General features: G+C 42.9%; 1 protein-coding gene across 8 annotated transcripts in view; it reads right to left on the reverse strand.

Moving 5' to 3' along the window:
* PITPNM2 (phosphatidylinositol transfer protein membrane associated 2) overlaps window positions 1–14919 on the reverse strand; it is a 186349-nt gene that overhangs the window by 57754 nt on the left and 113676 nt on the right. For all 8 annotated transcript variants that reach the window (XM_081841586.1, XM_081841583.1, XM_081841582.1 and 5 more), the window contains 3 exons: window positions 12657–12890; window positions 11358–11684; window positions 4880–4975 (listed from right to left, as the gene is read on the reverse strand). In XM_081841586.1, the coding sequence (XP_081697712.1) occupies window positions 4880–4975; window positions 11358–11684; window positions 12657–12890 (657 nt within the window). The remainder of the gene's footprint in view (window positions 1–4879; window positions 4976–11357; window positions 11685–12656; window positions 12891–14919) is intronic.

A 14919-nucleotide genomic window follows, 5' to 3' on the forward strand; every position in this document is an offset into this window, starting at 1 on the left:
AACCTGCATTCCTGTACCCGTGAAAATCTACGAAAGCATATATATATATATATATATATATATATATATATATATGATCAAGATCCTTTTGTGAGAAGATAATGCAATCCTCATGCCGCTAATAAAAACAGCTAGAATATGGCTAGGGTATTATTTGTTATGTGCCCACTTTCTTTCAAGAAGCTCATGGAAACAGTACACAATGGATTTTGCATGTGACCTCCTAGTGTAAAGGGGCTACCCCCTCCCATCTTTACTCAGCTTCAGAAACAGACATCTACATTAAGATGCCTTATAGCAGTGTTTTTCAACCTTTTTTGGGCAAAGGCACACTTGTTTCATGAAAAAAATCACGAGGCACACCACCATTAGAAAATGTTAAAAAATTTAACTCTGTGCCTATATTGACTATATATAAAGTAATTCTCTTGAATAGGAATCAAATCAACACAAAGAAAGTATTTTATAATTACTTTATTATGAAATAGTAAGTAAACAGAAATATGAAAAATTATAAAATACTTTATTTTTAAATCTTTCAAATTTTTCCCACAGCACACCAGGCAACATCTCGCGGCACACTAGTGTGCCGCGGAACAGTGGTTGAAAAACACTGCCTTATAGGGCAGTTATGCCTGGCTCCTCTGGGGTCTTTTTGGGGACCTATTATATTCCCCAGAAACAACTTCAGAGGCTTGGGCAATTGAAGCCCCTTGTGGATCACTTCCAGGAGACCTGTTTATTGAGCATTCATCCTGATGAGACAACACTGGCTACTTATTCAGCATTCGTTTGATTTGTTTGCAGGGAGGTAAGACTACATTGCCTCAAGCAATGTTATTCTACAATTCCCAGTGCATTTCCCCATCACTTTCCTTATTGCAAAAAGTCTGTGTTGGTTTTTTGTTTTTGTTTTTTAACAAACAGAGAGTTTGTAGCACAAGAGCACCAAATAAGCTTTAATTGCACATCCTGAATTTCCTGTCACATGAAAGAATTCCATCTGCATAACTGTGACAGCCTGGAAGTGCCATACACAGAGAGGGAGTTGCAGGGTCTATAATAATGCTGGATTCATGGGTATGGAGTACATGATCTTGTAAGGTTGCATTAGGAGACTAGAAATAATTACGGTAGATAAGGCACAAAGGTGTGGGTATTGTGCTTTCATGATCATATTGTGCTTTCATGATCATTTGTGCTCATGAAGGTATTGAGACAGTTATGCATAATCCCACTTTCAATACTGTTTGCACCTGCAAAAGTTTGGGTGTGGACTTACTGTTTGGTTTGCACTAAGTGTATGCCTTCCTACTGGAATCCTGTAACTTTTCATACCCCAGGTGTTCCAGCCCCATCCCATCCCCACACCACACATAGTGCAAGAGTGTCCCTCCAAAAAGTAATAATGCAATAAAATTGAGGAAACTTTGCAGAATGACTAATAAAGCAGAATGATGTATAGACAGTCTAGTATAAATCTACCCCTAATGCACTATTAGGGAAGCGGGTGGTGCTGTGGTCTAAACCACTGAGCCTAGCGCTTGCTGATCGGAAGGTCGGCAATTCGAATCCCCGTGACGGGATGAGCTCCTGTTTCTCAGTCCCAGCTCCTGCCAACCTAGCAATTCGAAAGCACGTCAAAGTGCAAACAGATAAACAGGTACTGCTCTGGCGGGAAGGTAAACGGCATTTCCATGCGCTGCTCTGCTTTTGCCAGAAGCGGCTTAGTCATGCTGGCCACATCACCCGGAAAAACTGTATGCAGACAAACGTTGGCTCCCTCGGCCAGTAAAGCAAGATGAGCGGGGCAACCCCAGAATCGTTCGTGACTGGACTTCCATGTCAGGGGTCCTTTACCTTTTTTTTAATGCACCATTATTATGTCAACGACATGTTGCAGAATGCAGGAACCATGTTCAAATCCATATCCCATTGTTCTTCCACCTTGGGTCCCCTGATGTTGTAGGACTACGATTTTCATCATCCCTGACAATTGGCTAAGCTGGATGGAGATGATGGTTGTTGTAACCCAACAACAACTGGGGGAACCAAAGTTCAAGAACACTGCCTTATTCTATACAGGGTGTGAGAAGTCACAAGACAGCCTTCAGCATGTTACATGTATTTCCACGGCTTGTAATGCTCATCTCAAAGAAGAGTTCTGCATTAGGAACCCTGAATTCTTCTCTGGTTTGGATTTTAAACCACAAAACTATATTCAGCAAGACCTCTCTTGTTCCTTCTCCCTGTGACTGGGGTGCTGCTGCTGCCATTGGCCAGGAAGTGGGTTCCACAGGGAGGGGGGTTGGAGGAAGAGTGGGTAGCTGGGTTAAAGAGAGGGAGGCTGGGTGGGAGAGAGCCTTTTTCAGTGTTACATTACATTACGTTACATTAGCTAGGGAGCAGATGAAGCTATCTCACAACTTTTGGAGAAATACTGAGGCTTACGTCCGAGCCAATTCAATGTTGGGCAGTCACAGGCAAGTCACTCACATTCCTCCAACATCTCAATCTCAAATCACCTAAAATGGGAATAAACATGGCCCATGCATTGAGAACAGGGCCCCTCTGCTTTTGAGAGCTGCAACAAAGAAGACAGATGCCACTTCTCCCTCTAGTATAGAACTGAAAACCTTCCTTCAATGTACCTATCAAGAGTGCCTGGGATGTTTTTTAAAAAAGCAAAATCCCATGCACAATTGCTGAGGAGTTCCACTGAATTCAGCAGGGCTTACTTCCAGGTAAATATATATGGGATCAGGTTGTTAAAATCTGTAAAGCATTTTCAAGTGAAAAAAGTGGTTGACAGAACAGAAATAAGAACGTTACTCTGTGTCACTATAATGCTATACTAAACCTATGATTATCTGAACATTCTGGAAGTATTCCAGACTAATTAGAACATAGAATGTTCCCTTGCAAATATAAATTACAATTACATTTATCCAAACGGTTGAGGTGGGGGAGTCCAAAACATTAGGATAATCAGTTGTCTCGACATGAGAATGCTATTGAGCAATGATATGTGGTTTCACCGAAGAGGCTCTGAAGAGGCTCTCGTTGGTTCAGTTTTGCTAGTTCAAGAGATGTGCCTGCTGTATCATGATCAAGAAGTTCTGAAGGGTAGAAACTCAAAAACAAGACTTTCCTGCTCTCAAGAATCCCACTCAATACTCAAGTATAGAAGAGTGGTGGACTTCATCCAGGGACATCTTAGGGCAAAGACAAATGCAGTGCTTGCAGAGCAGTGAACAGAAAAACACAAGAGGAGTCCTATTGGTTCAAACCAAAGGGCCATGCATTCTGGCAACCTGTTTCACCCAAGGACCCATCAAATGCCCCTGCAAAGACTAGAAGCAGGGCATTCTCCTGCTGTTGTTCTCCAGCATCTGGTATTCAGTGACACACTGTCTCTGAATAATAATAATAACAAGAACAAGAACAAGAACAAGAACAAGAACAGTAACAATAATAAGACCTTTTAGTTGCTTGTTACCTGAAGGTCTCCAAGTGACTTACAACACATTAAAAACTTAAATATAAATACATTTATAGCATAAAAACAATCTACTGTATTTGCATTATTAAAGCCAGCTAAGCTGGTTGCCATCATTGCACCTTGTGGCAGTGGGGCTGGTTTGGAAGTACCCTTGGGGAAAACATGTGTTAAGGAGACAACCTTCATCCAAAAGCAGGTAAAGAATGTAAAACAACAACCCTTCAGTCAATATGAACCAACAAAATATGAAAGCTATATAACAACCCAACTTATTGAACTACATTTGGTTTACACTTTTACACTTATACCTTGGACTCAACTAGATTGTGATTTATATGCGTTGTATGTGCGATACAACATTGTGCCATCAGATGGCGATGAGGAGCCCCATTTTTCTCTACAGTACCTGTTTTCCCTGTTTAAATTTACAACACATTTTACTGAAACGCTTCTTTGATGTGTCTAGATCCAGCCCTTATTGTTCCGAAGAGCTTCAGTAGGAATCTATGGGGTTATCTTTTGTATCCTTAGGACAATTCTAAGAGGCATGCTTAGGCTGACACTTTCAGACTGCAAGCTTCCTGGCAGGGTCTTATAGTTTTTAACTGTTATTGTACAGCAGCCACTGTTTCAGGCACTTTTACAAAGAAAGTGATGCTAAGGAGGAGAGACAGCAATTGATCCAAGGCCACCTAACTGAGGAGATCTGAATCCATGCCTTCCTGCTCCAAATAGTCTAATGACTATACCGGACCGCACTATCTCTAAAAAATAATATTTCTTGTCATCTATCTAAGCCAACAACAACAAGGTGACATCAAGTTACACTGAAGCAGACAAGCTGTTTATTACAGCCACACCTTTTCTGTCTGTCTGTCTGTCTGTCTTGCTGCATACCCTCCTTCCTCCCTTCCCCACACTATCACTCCCAGGGAAACATAGTGTTTCATAGGCTGCAAGCACGTCATAGCTATGGTAAATCATTAGGTATGGTAGATTAACTCACTTCAGGGAACAGACTTTGGGGCACCATTAACGGGCAGCAAATTATTAATGATTAAAAAAAACATTTTACTATATTTTTACCACCAGGGGTGGGGAGGGTGGGTGCGGATGAATGGGTCACTTCAGCTAGTAAACAAATGCATGTCTAAACTCAAAAGATGCATCTGGATGAACCTGAAAAGTGTCCACAATAACATAGAAAGGGTGGAGTGAGGAAAGTCCAGGCCTTCCATCTGGAGCGATGCTGAAGTGACACAGCTTCATCAGAGAAAGGACAGCTTCTCTCTCATGCAAATGGCTGCACATATACACCATGGCACTCACACACCCGTTAACACAGCTTAGCAGCTGCTCTTTCTATGCCCCACCTACCGTGTGCATCAAAGAATTCGTCGTCGGAGCTCTCGTCTGAATCTCTTGCAATGCTCTGCATTCTCCACTCCGATATGCTATGGCGCGAGGGGCTTGCTAGGAGAAACAGAATGGGTTTGTGCAATCAGCGATGCTCAGGAAAAAGCAAGGGAGGTCCTATTATGCCCTCTGTGGCAGAGGCACACTTCGGTGGTCTTGGTGAAAATGTGTCCACTAAGTGGGGCACACAGCAGACCCAATGATGCCAGTGTGATATCAAACTTTCCTTCCTTAGTCCTGCATAGTTTATGATTTTTAAAACCCATCGCCGAGACGCCACAGCAGTCTGCAAGCCTCCGCTGCTGTTTCCAAAGAGCAGCTATCTATTTATAAGCATCGGAAGGATGTGTAAAATCATTTCTGTTTTACAGGTTTGCAATTAAAAAAAGGAAGCTGCCTGATTATACATGGTCTTCTCCTCAAAAATCACAAGGACCGCAAAAGAAATATCTTTTATCAGGAAAGCAGATATTCACAATGGTATCTGCAAGCTTTTGAGTCACAAAAGACTCTTTCTCACACTGAATATTGAAAAATAAAAAGACAGAAGGAGAGAAGGGAAAGGGCAATGCTGGGACTGATGTTAGACCACATGTCAAAGTATTTACACTTTAAACTCCAGCTGTTGAGTCTTGACTGAGGCCGTATTTTATGGCTTTCTGTGGCAGTTGCCTCTATGAACCAAGCTGTTTGTTGGTAGTGGCATTAAACCAGGTGAAGAGCACTCTCTTTGAATCACCACATTTTAGTGGCAAAAGGCAAGGTGGTTTCTACACACAGTGAGATGCAAAAGAGATGAACAGGCATGTGCAACTTAAAGTGACCGCTGTGGGGGTTGCTGTGCAGTTTTTGCCACCCATGAAAAGTGCTCACTGGCCACCATGGAATGTTTCTGCTCCAGGATTTTGGAAACTCTCCTCAGGCAAAGCATTCCTAGTGGTCCAATTAAAACAGAAGAAGCAAACCGAGAATTCTCTTGCACTGCCCCTGGCATCTTGGGTGCTACTTAGTTGTGCTCCCCCCCGGCAGTTAGCTGTTTTATGGAAAGGCAAATTTGGTTGCTACAATCAGGACCAGAAGAGTAGTGTACAGCTCCAGTGGTTAAAGAAAGCTTAACTGCGTTCTGCTGTCAGTCCACTCAAAATTACCCTCTCTGTTACAATTACCCCTATAACTTTCCCCCTGCAGGGACGGAATCAGCCTGAGTGTGGTTTTGAGTGGACAAATGGAAGGAAGGAAAGGGCTAGAATCTCCTTTTCCTATTTCTCATGGCTACCTCTGAGACAGCTTTCAATAAAAACCACCACCAAAATAAACAAACCAACTCCAAACCCATCATAAAAATAAAAAGCAAGCACTGGCTTTTAGGAATATTGAGAAATCTTTCGTTTCACTTTCCTAGTTTCTGATGCTTCCATAGTTAAATTCATTTCTCCACATCTCTGCAGCAATTTGTGTATTCTTCAGCATTTTAATGTGAATTTCTCCCAACGTACACATTTTTTACACTGTTTTGACCAATACACACTTTTGCAAGCAATTTGACCTAATATAAAGCACTTCTGTATGTTATTTGCACTAATATGAACATTTTAAATCCACCCCACTCCAATATTTGCAGTTGGTTGGAGAACTGCATTGCAAAATTCAGAGAAGAGCAAATTTTGAACGATAGCTATGTTTTGGTTTGCATATTGATCCGAGAAGTACAGATTAGATTATTTCTGATTAAAATGCAAGCAAAACAGAATTTCTCATCCACCCCTATTGACATAACACTTATAGTTTGGCCCCAAGGATGGCAGTGCTATTGTGCTGCTGGACATTTCGCCAGAGCCCTTATCTGACCTCAGCACTCCCCTGAGGAAACCCTGGTTTTGTTCCCCTTTTCCTTTATCCCCACTTAGTGAAGGTTGGCATTGCTGGGTAACAGACACTAGAGAATCCACACTAAATGCTACAACCACATATAATCTAATAAAGGCAGCCAAATAGCTTTTAGCGTATTAAACTCACATGGAGCCACCCAGAAGACATGTAGTGGTTCGCGTTAAATGACATACCAGCAAGAAAAACCCATTTATTATTGTACCAGCAGAAGGCAGCCACACGTGCTGGGATAATAATAATAATAATAATAATAATAATAATAATAATAATAATAATAATATATTATTATTATTATTATTATTATTATTATTATTATTATTATTATACCCTGCCCATCTGGCTGAGTTTCCCCAGCTACTCTGGGCGGCTCCCAATCGAGTGTTAAAAACAATACAGCATTAAATATTAAAAACTTCCCTAAACAGGGCTGCCTTCAGATGACTTTTAAAAATTGGATAGCTGCTTATTTCCTTGACATCTGATGGGAGGGAGTTCCACAGTGCAGGCAGGCGCCACTACCGAGAAGGCCCTCTGTCTGGTTCCAATGGCTTTGGATTCTACTTTTACTAATTGTCATGTAGAAAGGCCACTGCTGTAACACTCCCACCCCACCACTGGATCAACTGCGTAGCTAATTATGGCTTCAGCATTCACTCTGTCACCCCTGACTATTCCACCCCATTCCTTTAGGAATAAGGGAGCCAAGTGATTGACAGCACACAGCTAAACCACACTGGACTGACGTCAATGGCCCTCGCATAACAGCTGCTAAAAATAGAACAGATAATAATACAGGCGTGCGTGCGACAAGGGTCCCCGCTTACACCAGGGGTCTCGCTTACACAGCAGAAGACTGATCGAGCCCTCATGCAGGAGACAAAAGAAGCCGCTTTCATCTCATCTGTATCAGCAGGAAACTTGAGGAGCAGCTCCCTTGGTGGTCATGCATGCAAATGTGTGGCCATCTCCTAAAAAAGCTGAGGAGGAGATTAAAAAGACTCTCATGATGTGCTTCCCTAACTTGACTCACTGCAATTTGCTTCTCTCACTGGCCAGATCCAGTCTGATGGGGGCGCCTGGCTAGCAACAAGGCCACGATGCAGAGGGGTGTGCTGGATATGCTCATGGCTTAGCTCTGCCGAGAGTCAGGTGGAGGATCGCTGGGCCTTCTGGGAGTGGGTTGGAAGGCAGTCCTGTAGTGAACATCCTGCTCTGTGCGTATGAAATTCCATGCAGCTTTCTGCATGCATGCAACTGTGGAAAATGACTGACCGCTGGGTACCAAAGCCAGGGCTTCTCAAAAATGCTGAGCCAGAGCTCCACCTTTTAAATGTGTTGTTCCTGGACTCAGCACCACAGATGAGTGTGCAGTGGTCCTTGTGTGCAATTGCAGTCCTCTGTGGTGCACAAAGATCTGTGTATCAGGAGCACTAACCTAAAACTGATTTTAAAAGTGGAATGGAACAAATAACTCCCCCCCCCATTCTAGAACTAAGCACAGAGAAGCACCCTAAGAGCAAAACAACAGCTCTTTGTTCCAAATCAGGGTGATATGATGAGGAAAGGAAGAAAAGTTGTCCCACAAATCCACCGTAGATTATTATGGCCTTGTCTAAGGGACGATTCATTCCAATCACACATTGGAATGGGAGAAGGCTCCAGTTGATTCAGAATCCTATCTCATCTTTAAATTGTCTCTTTCTCCCCCTCCAGTGAGCACAGAAATGCTCCCTTGCAAGACCAGGTTTGCAATGCAGTTTGAGCTCCATTTTATTAATTTATAATCCTTGGAGAGAGAAATGGGAGGGGTGTTGATAGTGGAAACACCTTAATGTATAAACATGGTGCGGTACCTTTGCTATGGTCACTGGATTCCAAAGAACAGGGGATTAAAGGATCCAAGCAATAACAGAGCCTCTTGGATGAGTGCCGCTTGTTTTATGTCTAGCATTTCACATTAGACAAGCACATGTCCAGGAAAAGCACATCGCTTGAGGCAGTCATGCCACAGCAGAAGTTTCCATGCCTGGTAAATCGCTAAGCATTTCTATTGCTCCTACCCATCACCCACACTTTCCAGTGTACAACCCTGCTCCTCTTGCCAGATAGAGAATGTGCCCTGACAAAACCCTGATGCCATGAAGCTATGGCTGTCACACAATTAAAGTAATCTTAGCTGATGAATCATATTAGTAGGTTAATCAATTAATTGATTAAATCTGCATACATTTGCACATAAGAACACAGCAGTTCTAAAGAAAGCCGAGAGCTGTTGCCCTCCGTTTCTGCTTGCATTCAGTCTTTCCTTGGGCACCTGGTTGGACACTGTGAGAAGGGAGGACTGGACTTGATGGGCCCTTGGCCTGATCCAGCAGGGCTCTTCCAATGTCCTTTGTGATAATAAGTATATTTTAGTTTTATGGTCATCACATCTTAGAAGAGGCATTCCCCATTATGTCTCATATCACAGAATGCCCCTTCTAAGACAGCGCTTGCCACCTACAGTTTTTATAAGTACTGGAATGCAAAATAAGCTTGAAAACATTAATGTCAGTTGCCTGACTAACCAGGGACACTTCTTTGGACAAACAAATTGACTTTGGCTGACAAAACAAAGCAACCCTAAAAGAAGCAATTGGCATATCTGGATTCCTCTGTGTTCTAGTGGTGGAAAAAAGACTGGTGGTTTCAAAAAGTGATAGCTATAGAGCAAGTATGAGAAACTTGTGACCCTCCAGATATTGTTAGGTTATCATCCCTCACCATTGGCCATGATGGCTGGGACTAAGGATCTGTACATTTTGGTTTTCTCGGTGTTTCATTTTCACAGTCTCAAATCCAGTTCTCTACAATTTGCAAATTCTTTTTTTGTAAATTCCTCATAAAAATTCCTCAGCATTTTAGTCCAAAACCTTCCAAATAAACACATTTTTATATGTAATTCTGACTAATGGACATGTTTTTGCAAGCAATTTTCCCCAATATAATGCATTTTTGAATGTTATTTCAAATAATATCTTCATTTTCATGCACAACTGTCCTCTAATATATGACTTTTTTGAACATTGTTTGGGGAATTACAGCGTGAATGTTGAAGGATAGGTGCTTTTCAGTTTGTATACTGTTTCAGAAAGTGCAGATGTTATAGGATCAGCTTTAAATTCTTCTTGAATTATTTTTTCCTGCATTCTGATCTGTGACTAATGAGAACTGGTGTCCAATGACATCTGGAGGGCCACAGGTTCCCCACCCCTGATTCAGTGCCATGATTGTCCACAGTCTGGACATTCACCCTGTTATACTCATCCTTCATATGGTTTGTGCTTTTTTGCAGTGTTTAAAAGATTTGTTTGACCAGATCTTTAGTAGACAGGCAAAAGAACCAACTGTACACTATAGACCATGATAGCTCTATTATACAGTCCATATCGGGGGGGGGGGGGAGAGGACCCAAATCCACTACTGTCTCACAATGAAGGATGGCTGGAAAAGAACACCAACAAAGAAGGGAACCTGACCTGCTGAAACATTTTCTTGGCCTGTAGATTTTCAAAGGAACGAAACACCTCTAGGTTGTAAACCTATAAAGAATTCATACTGCTGTCAGTCAGGGAGTATAACATTTCTTCAGAATAGAATCAGCTTCTACCGAACTAAAAGGAAACTCTCTCAACAATGCCTGCTATGCTCTACGAGGGCTATTCCTGTGGCATGTCCACATGGAAACGTCTTCCATTCACTGTTTGAAGAGCACATCAGGAATGCAAGAATGTTCGTTTTGGGTTGGGATAAACCCAGACTTGGTTAAAGCAAATGTCCTATCTGGGTCCTCAGAAGCAGGTATACTTTGGAGAGCATGGCCTAGTGGTTTCATCAGAGCTGGGCTTGGATCTTGGAATTGTGGGATCAAATCCTATCTCTTCCAGGGTCACTATATAAAGCATATCTCCACTGAAGGAAAACAGGGTCGGTAGTCAATTGCTTCCCAACAAACTGCAGTAATTTGAGGGGGTGAGTGGCTAGCAATTAGTGATTGGAAGAAACTGATTCAGTTCTCATTTAAAGCCAAATTTATCAAATCTGTACTTTCCAAACAATATGAAAACTGAAACACAGCCATTCTACATAATTTGCACTTATCTGAATTTTTCGATGAAGTTCTCCAACCAATCAAGTTTCACAACAAAGCACACACCAGGCCGAAATGAACATACAAATCAATGCTGAGGGATTTGAAGGAAAGGAACTGTAATAGGCAGGACGATTCCATAATGCTTCCTCTAACAGGAAACCAGCCATTAACACCTTACAGAGAGGGAACTAGCCGGTGGTGGCGCTCGGCTCATTTTGGTGGTGGATAGAGGCTGGAGTGTGACAGCTTCTAGCACCCCACCCACCACAACACACAAGCAGGTGCTGTGGCACTGCACTGCATCACTCTTTCAGCTTTATGCCACAACCAAACGCTATGACTCTGTACATCAACCTTCAGAAGCTGTCAGCTACATACTCTGTTCCTTTTGAAACTAACCAGGTGGGTGTGACTCACCTCCTCTTTTTGAAGAGGACTTGGAAGACGTCGACCACTGCTTGGTCAGCACTCTCCCCGGCAAGGCTTCACCGATATTGCTAGCAGTGTCCACCGCCTCGGTGGATGGAGATATGGCCTTTGTTTCCGTATCATTCTCATCCAGAGGGTCTTTGGGAAGGTGCTGCTCCAGCTCGCTCTCATTGCAGCTGAACTGGGCCATCTTCTGCGCCAGCATCAGTTGTGCCTCCTTTTCCAGCTGCCGGATGTCCTCAATGGTAAGCCCGTACCATTCATCCTGCCAGCACCAAGCTTGCCTATGGGCCCGAACCATCACCTTCCGCAAGCCTTGGGGTTGGAGACAGGGAGACACAAAAATTTTCAGCAATCCACTGATCTAGCTAATAAGAACACACATTAGGGGGCATCACCACATTTCAACCCATTGTTGATCAACAAAAGCGTCAGTGCTACACTTGGACGCTGATTCCTGTACATACCCAGATCTCCCCTCCTGGAATTCTGGACTTAGGAAGGTTTATGTTTTTCTTAATAAATCTTAAATGCCTCCATAACATTCTGTAAGCTAGACCTCTGCTCAACATATGGCCTAGAGTTCCAGCCTTGGCTTTTCAGCCCTGGGGTTCTGCAAGGACTCTTTGATGTATTTGAGGACATTAAGTTGCAATGCAGTCTCCAGGGCTGGCCCTACCATTAGGCAGAGTGAGATGGCCACTCCCAGTGCTGGGTGCTGGGGTGTGTGGGGCAGCGGAAATGTGTTAGAAGCCAGAGCCTGCCTTGTATGTGTAAGCTAGATGCTGCCCTCAGGTGTGGTGGACAAAGGTGTCTTATCACCAATGTTGAAATAAAGTTAAATTGCTAGCCTGGCTGTATGTGGAATGGGTGTGTGTTTCAACTTATCTTTAATCTCAGGCAACAAAATGTATTTGGCCAGTCCTTGCATTCTCCCATCCAAGCACTGACCAGAAACTACTTAGTTTCCATAAGGCTGCCATGTCATGTGCCTTCAGATCATGCCCTGAACCAGTTCATGCAGATTTAACTGGAACTTTGTTCTTGGGCTTAGCTCTGGTCTGGCTCTGGGGCCAAGCCCTGCCAGCACCCTCCTAACACCAGCCTTTGGTAGGAAGGTGTGGTCTATGGGTGAGCCCAGGGACAACAAACACAGTGGCCCTCCAAATTGAGTTCAATTCTCATCAGCCTCAGGCAGCTTTTCAAGATTCTTCCATAATGTCAGCCTCTTAATGGCTGAGCCAGGAGCAAATATGCTGAGCAGAGCTCAAGGAGTTAAAAACTTACCAACATCATGAATGAAGCGCTCAATTTTAGACTGCATCCCCCAATATCTGAATTCCACCTTGCACAGCTTGTATGCACACATCATAGGGTATCTCCCAGGGTTGTTCTTGTGCTCTTTGATCCAGTCTTCTGACAGAGGACCCCTTGTGGTCTTCACTGATTTATATAGCTTTGGATCTTCTTCTGATTTGTATTCGTGTGGAGGGATGGGATCTTTAACAATATCAATGGGATCTAAGTCCAGAAAAGTAGTTTAAACAAAAACATTGAAGTGCATGGAACTCTAAACATAATTTAATCAAAGCTTTGTTTTGTTTTGATAACTGTTTAGACTTAAACAACTGGTATTTAAACACTTTATACAAGTGAGTCAGAGGCTGGCGTTTCCTTTCTCTGAAGAAGTCTCAAAGAGAAACTTTACTCCAGGGGTGTGTGTGTGTGTGTGTGTGTGTGTGTGTAGCAGGCAATCAGAGAATTCTCTGTACGATTTGACCACAACATCTCTTCTGAAAAATGCTATGTCTCAGAGGTTTAAATCATAGAACAAACAAATTGGCTACATCAATATCAACTGACCATTTTCTAATGTGGTTGTAGAACACAGACGATTTAAACTGGAGTTCCACAAGTTTCTACAGCATGAAGGTCAAACAGACCGAAAACAACATGTTGTTGCTCATGTGCACCAAGAATCATTCATATAGGTGAGGACTTGTAGGACATTAACAGCAGGTTGAAATTTAGGATTTAGAAATATCAGAAGCTGCCTTAGTCATACTATTGATCCATCTACTGTAGTATTGGCTACATCAGCTGTCCCCAACTTGGTGCTCTCCAGATGTTGTTCCTGACCTTTGAGCATGCTGGTTGGGGCTGGTGAGAGCTGAAGTCCAAAACATCTGGAAGGCATCAGGTTGGTGAAGGTTGTATAGAACAGCTTGGGAACTGCTTCTTTGTGGGAAGTAATGACTGTTAAAGTGGTATAAGAGTACCTTAAATGTACAGTGTGAATATGACCTTATTATTTACTGTAGGTGTGGCGAACCCTTGGTCCTTCAGCTATTACTAGACTCCAATTCCCATCAGTCCCAGCCATCACAGCCAATGGTCAGGGGAGGATGGGGCTGAAGAACTTCCCTCATGGTTCCCTCATGCCTGATTTAACAGAAGGAAGGGAAGCATCTACATTTTCTGCATTAGACACAAAGCAGCTGGCAGCCCCACAGACAGTGCAGACACACTGTTTTGTTTGCTAATGCTCCACCACAGTCTTCCTGCAGCTCACATTTTCTGCCTTTTTAAGCCTTGAGAGTTATTTAACAAACACTTAAACAAAGGGAAGAGGTTTCATACAAATGTAGTAGAACTAATTAACTATCCTCTTAAATAAACCTTTATGCAGAAACTGGTGTCAGGGGTACATTTAAAATTCCGGTTGAAAAACGTCTCAGCATTTCAGTTAATTTTCTCAGAGAATTAACTGGTCTGTGGGTTCCGAATGACACATCCATCACCATCAACTGTACATGGACGACTGAGGTGTTATTGCTACACTAGTGCTAATCAGGTGTTCTTTACAAGGAGATGCAGTCAATAAGTTGGCTCCAGAGACTCGCCTTTGCCATAATCTTGCTTCTGTGTGGATGGTGAGGCTCCACACTCACTTCAGAACTTTGGAAACAGAGGGAATGATATTTGGGTGAGTACTGGCTGTTCAAACACTATCCCCCAAAGCAAGCTTTTGCCTGATTATGTGCAGGAATGCTTTAAAGATTGAGATACAGTTCAGCGGTGCCAGGAGGATTTACAAGTCTCCAAGCAAAAGCACCAGCCCTCCCAAATATTGACACTGGAAAAGTCAAAGCAGTTCACTGACATCACCAGACCCTGTGCTTCCTCTCTGCCTCAGCCAGCAAGTTCTGGTCTTGGTGTGGCAGAGACTGCAGCCAAAACTAATTAAGATATCTGCTGTCACCGGCACACTCACACACCATGTGTTTGAGGCCCAGGAACAAACATCAGCTTCACTCTATTTTCTTGGTGGTCCAGAATGCAATCCTTAAGAAAGAGCCCAGAGATGAAGTGCATATTCCCTAGTTCCCAAATCTGACACTCAAGAATGGTACCTTTGTCACCTAGTAATGAGGAATATGACTTTGATATGTATGGATGGCACACAGTGAATGTCCAGAATGGGGGAACATTAACATTCAGATGGTGACAAACATGTTTATTCCCTGTCACCTCATCCTCTCTCTCGGCA

Source organism: Podarcis erhardii (genome assembly GCF_964252035.2).
Source record: "Podarcis erhardii genome assembly, chromosome: 15".
Lineage (NCBI taxonomy): Eukaryota > Metazoa > Chordata > Lepidosauria > Squamata > Lacertidae > Podarcis > Podarcis erhardii.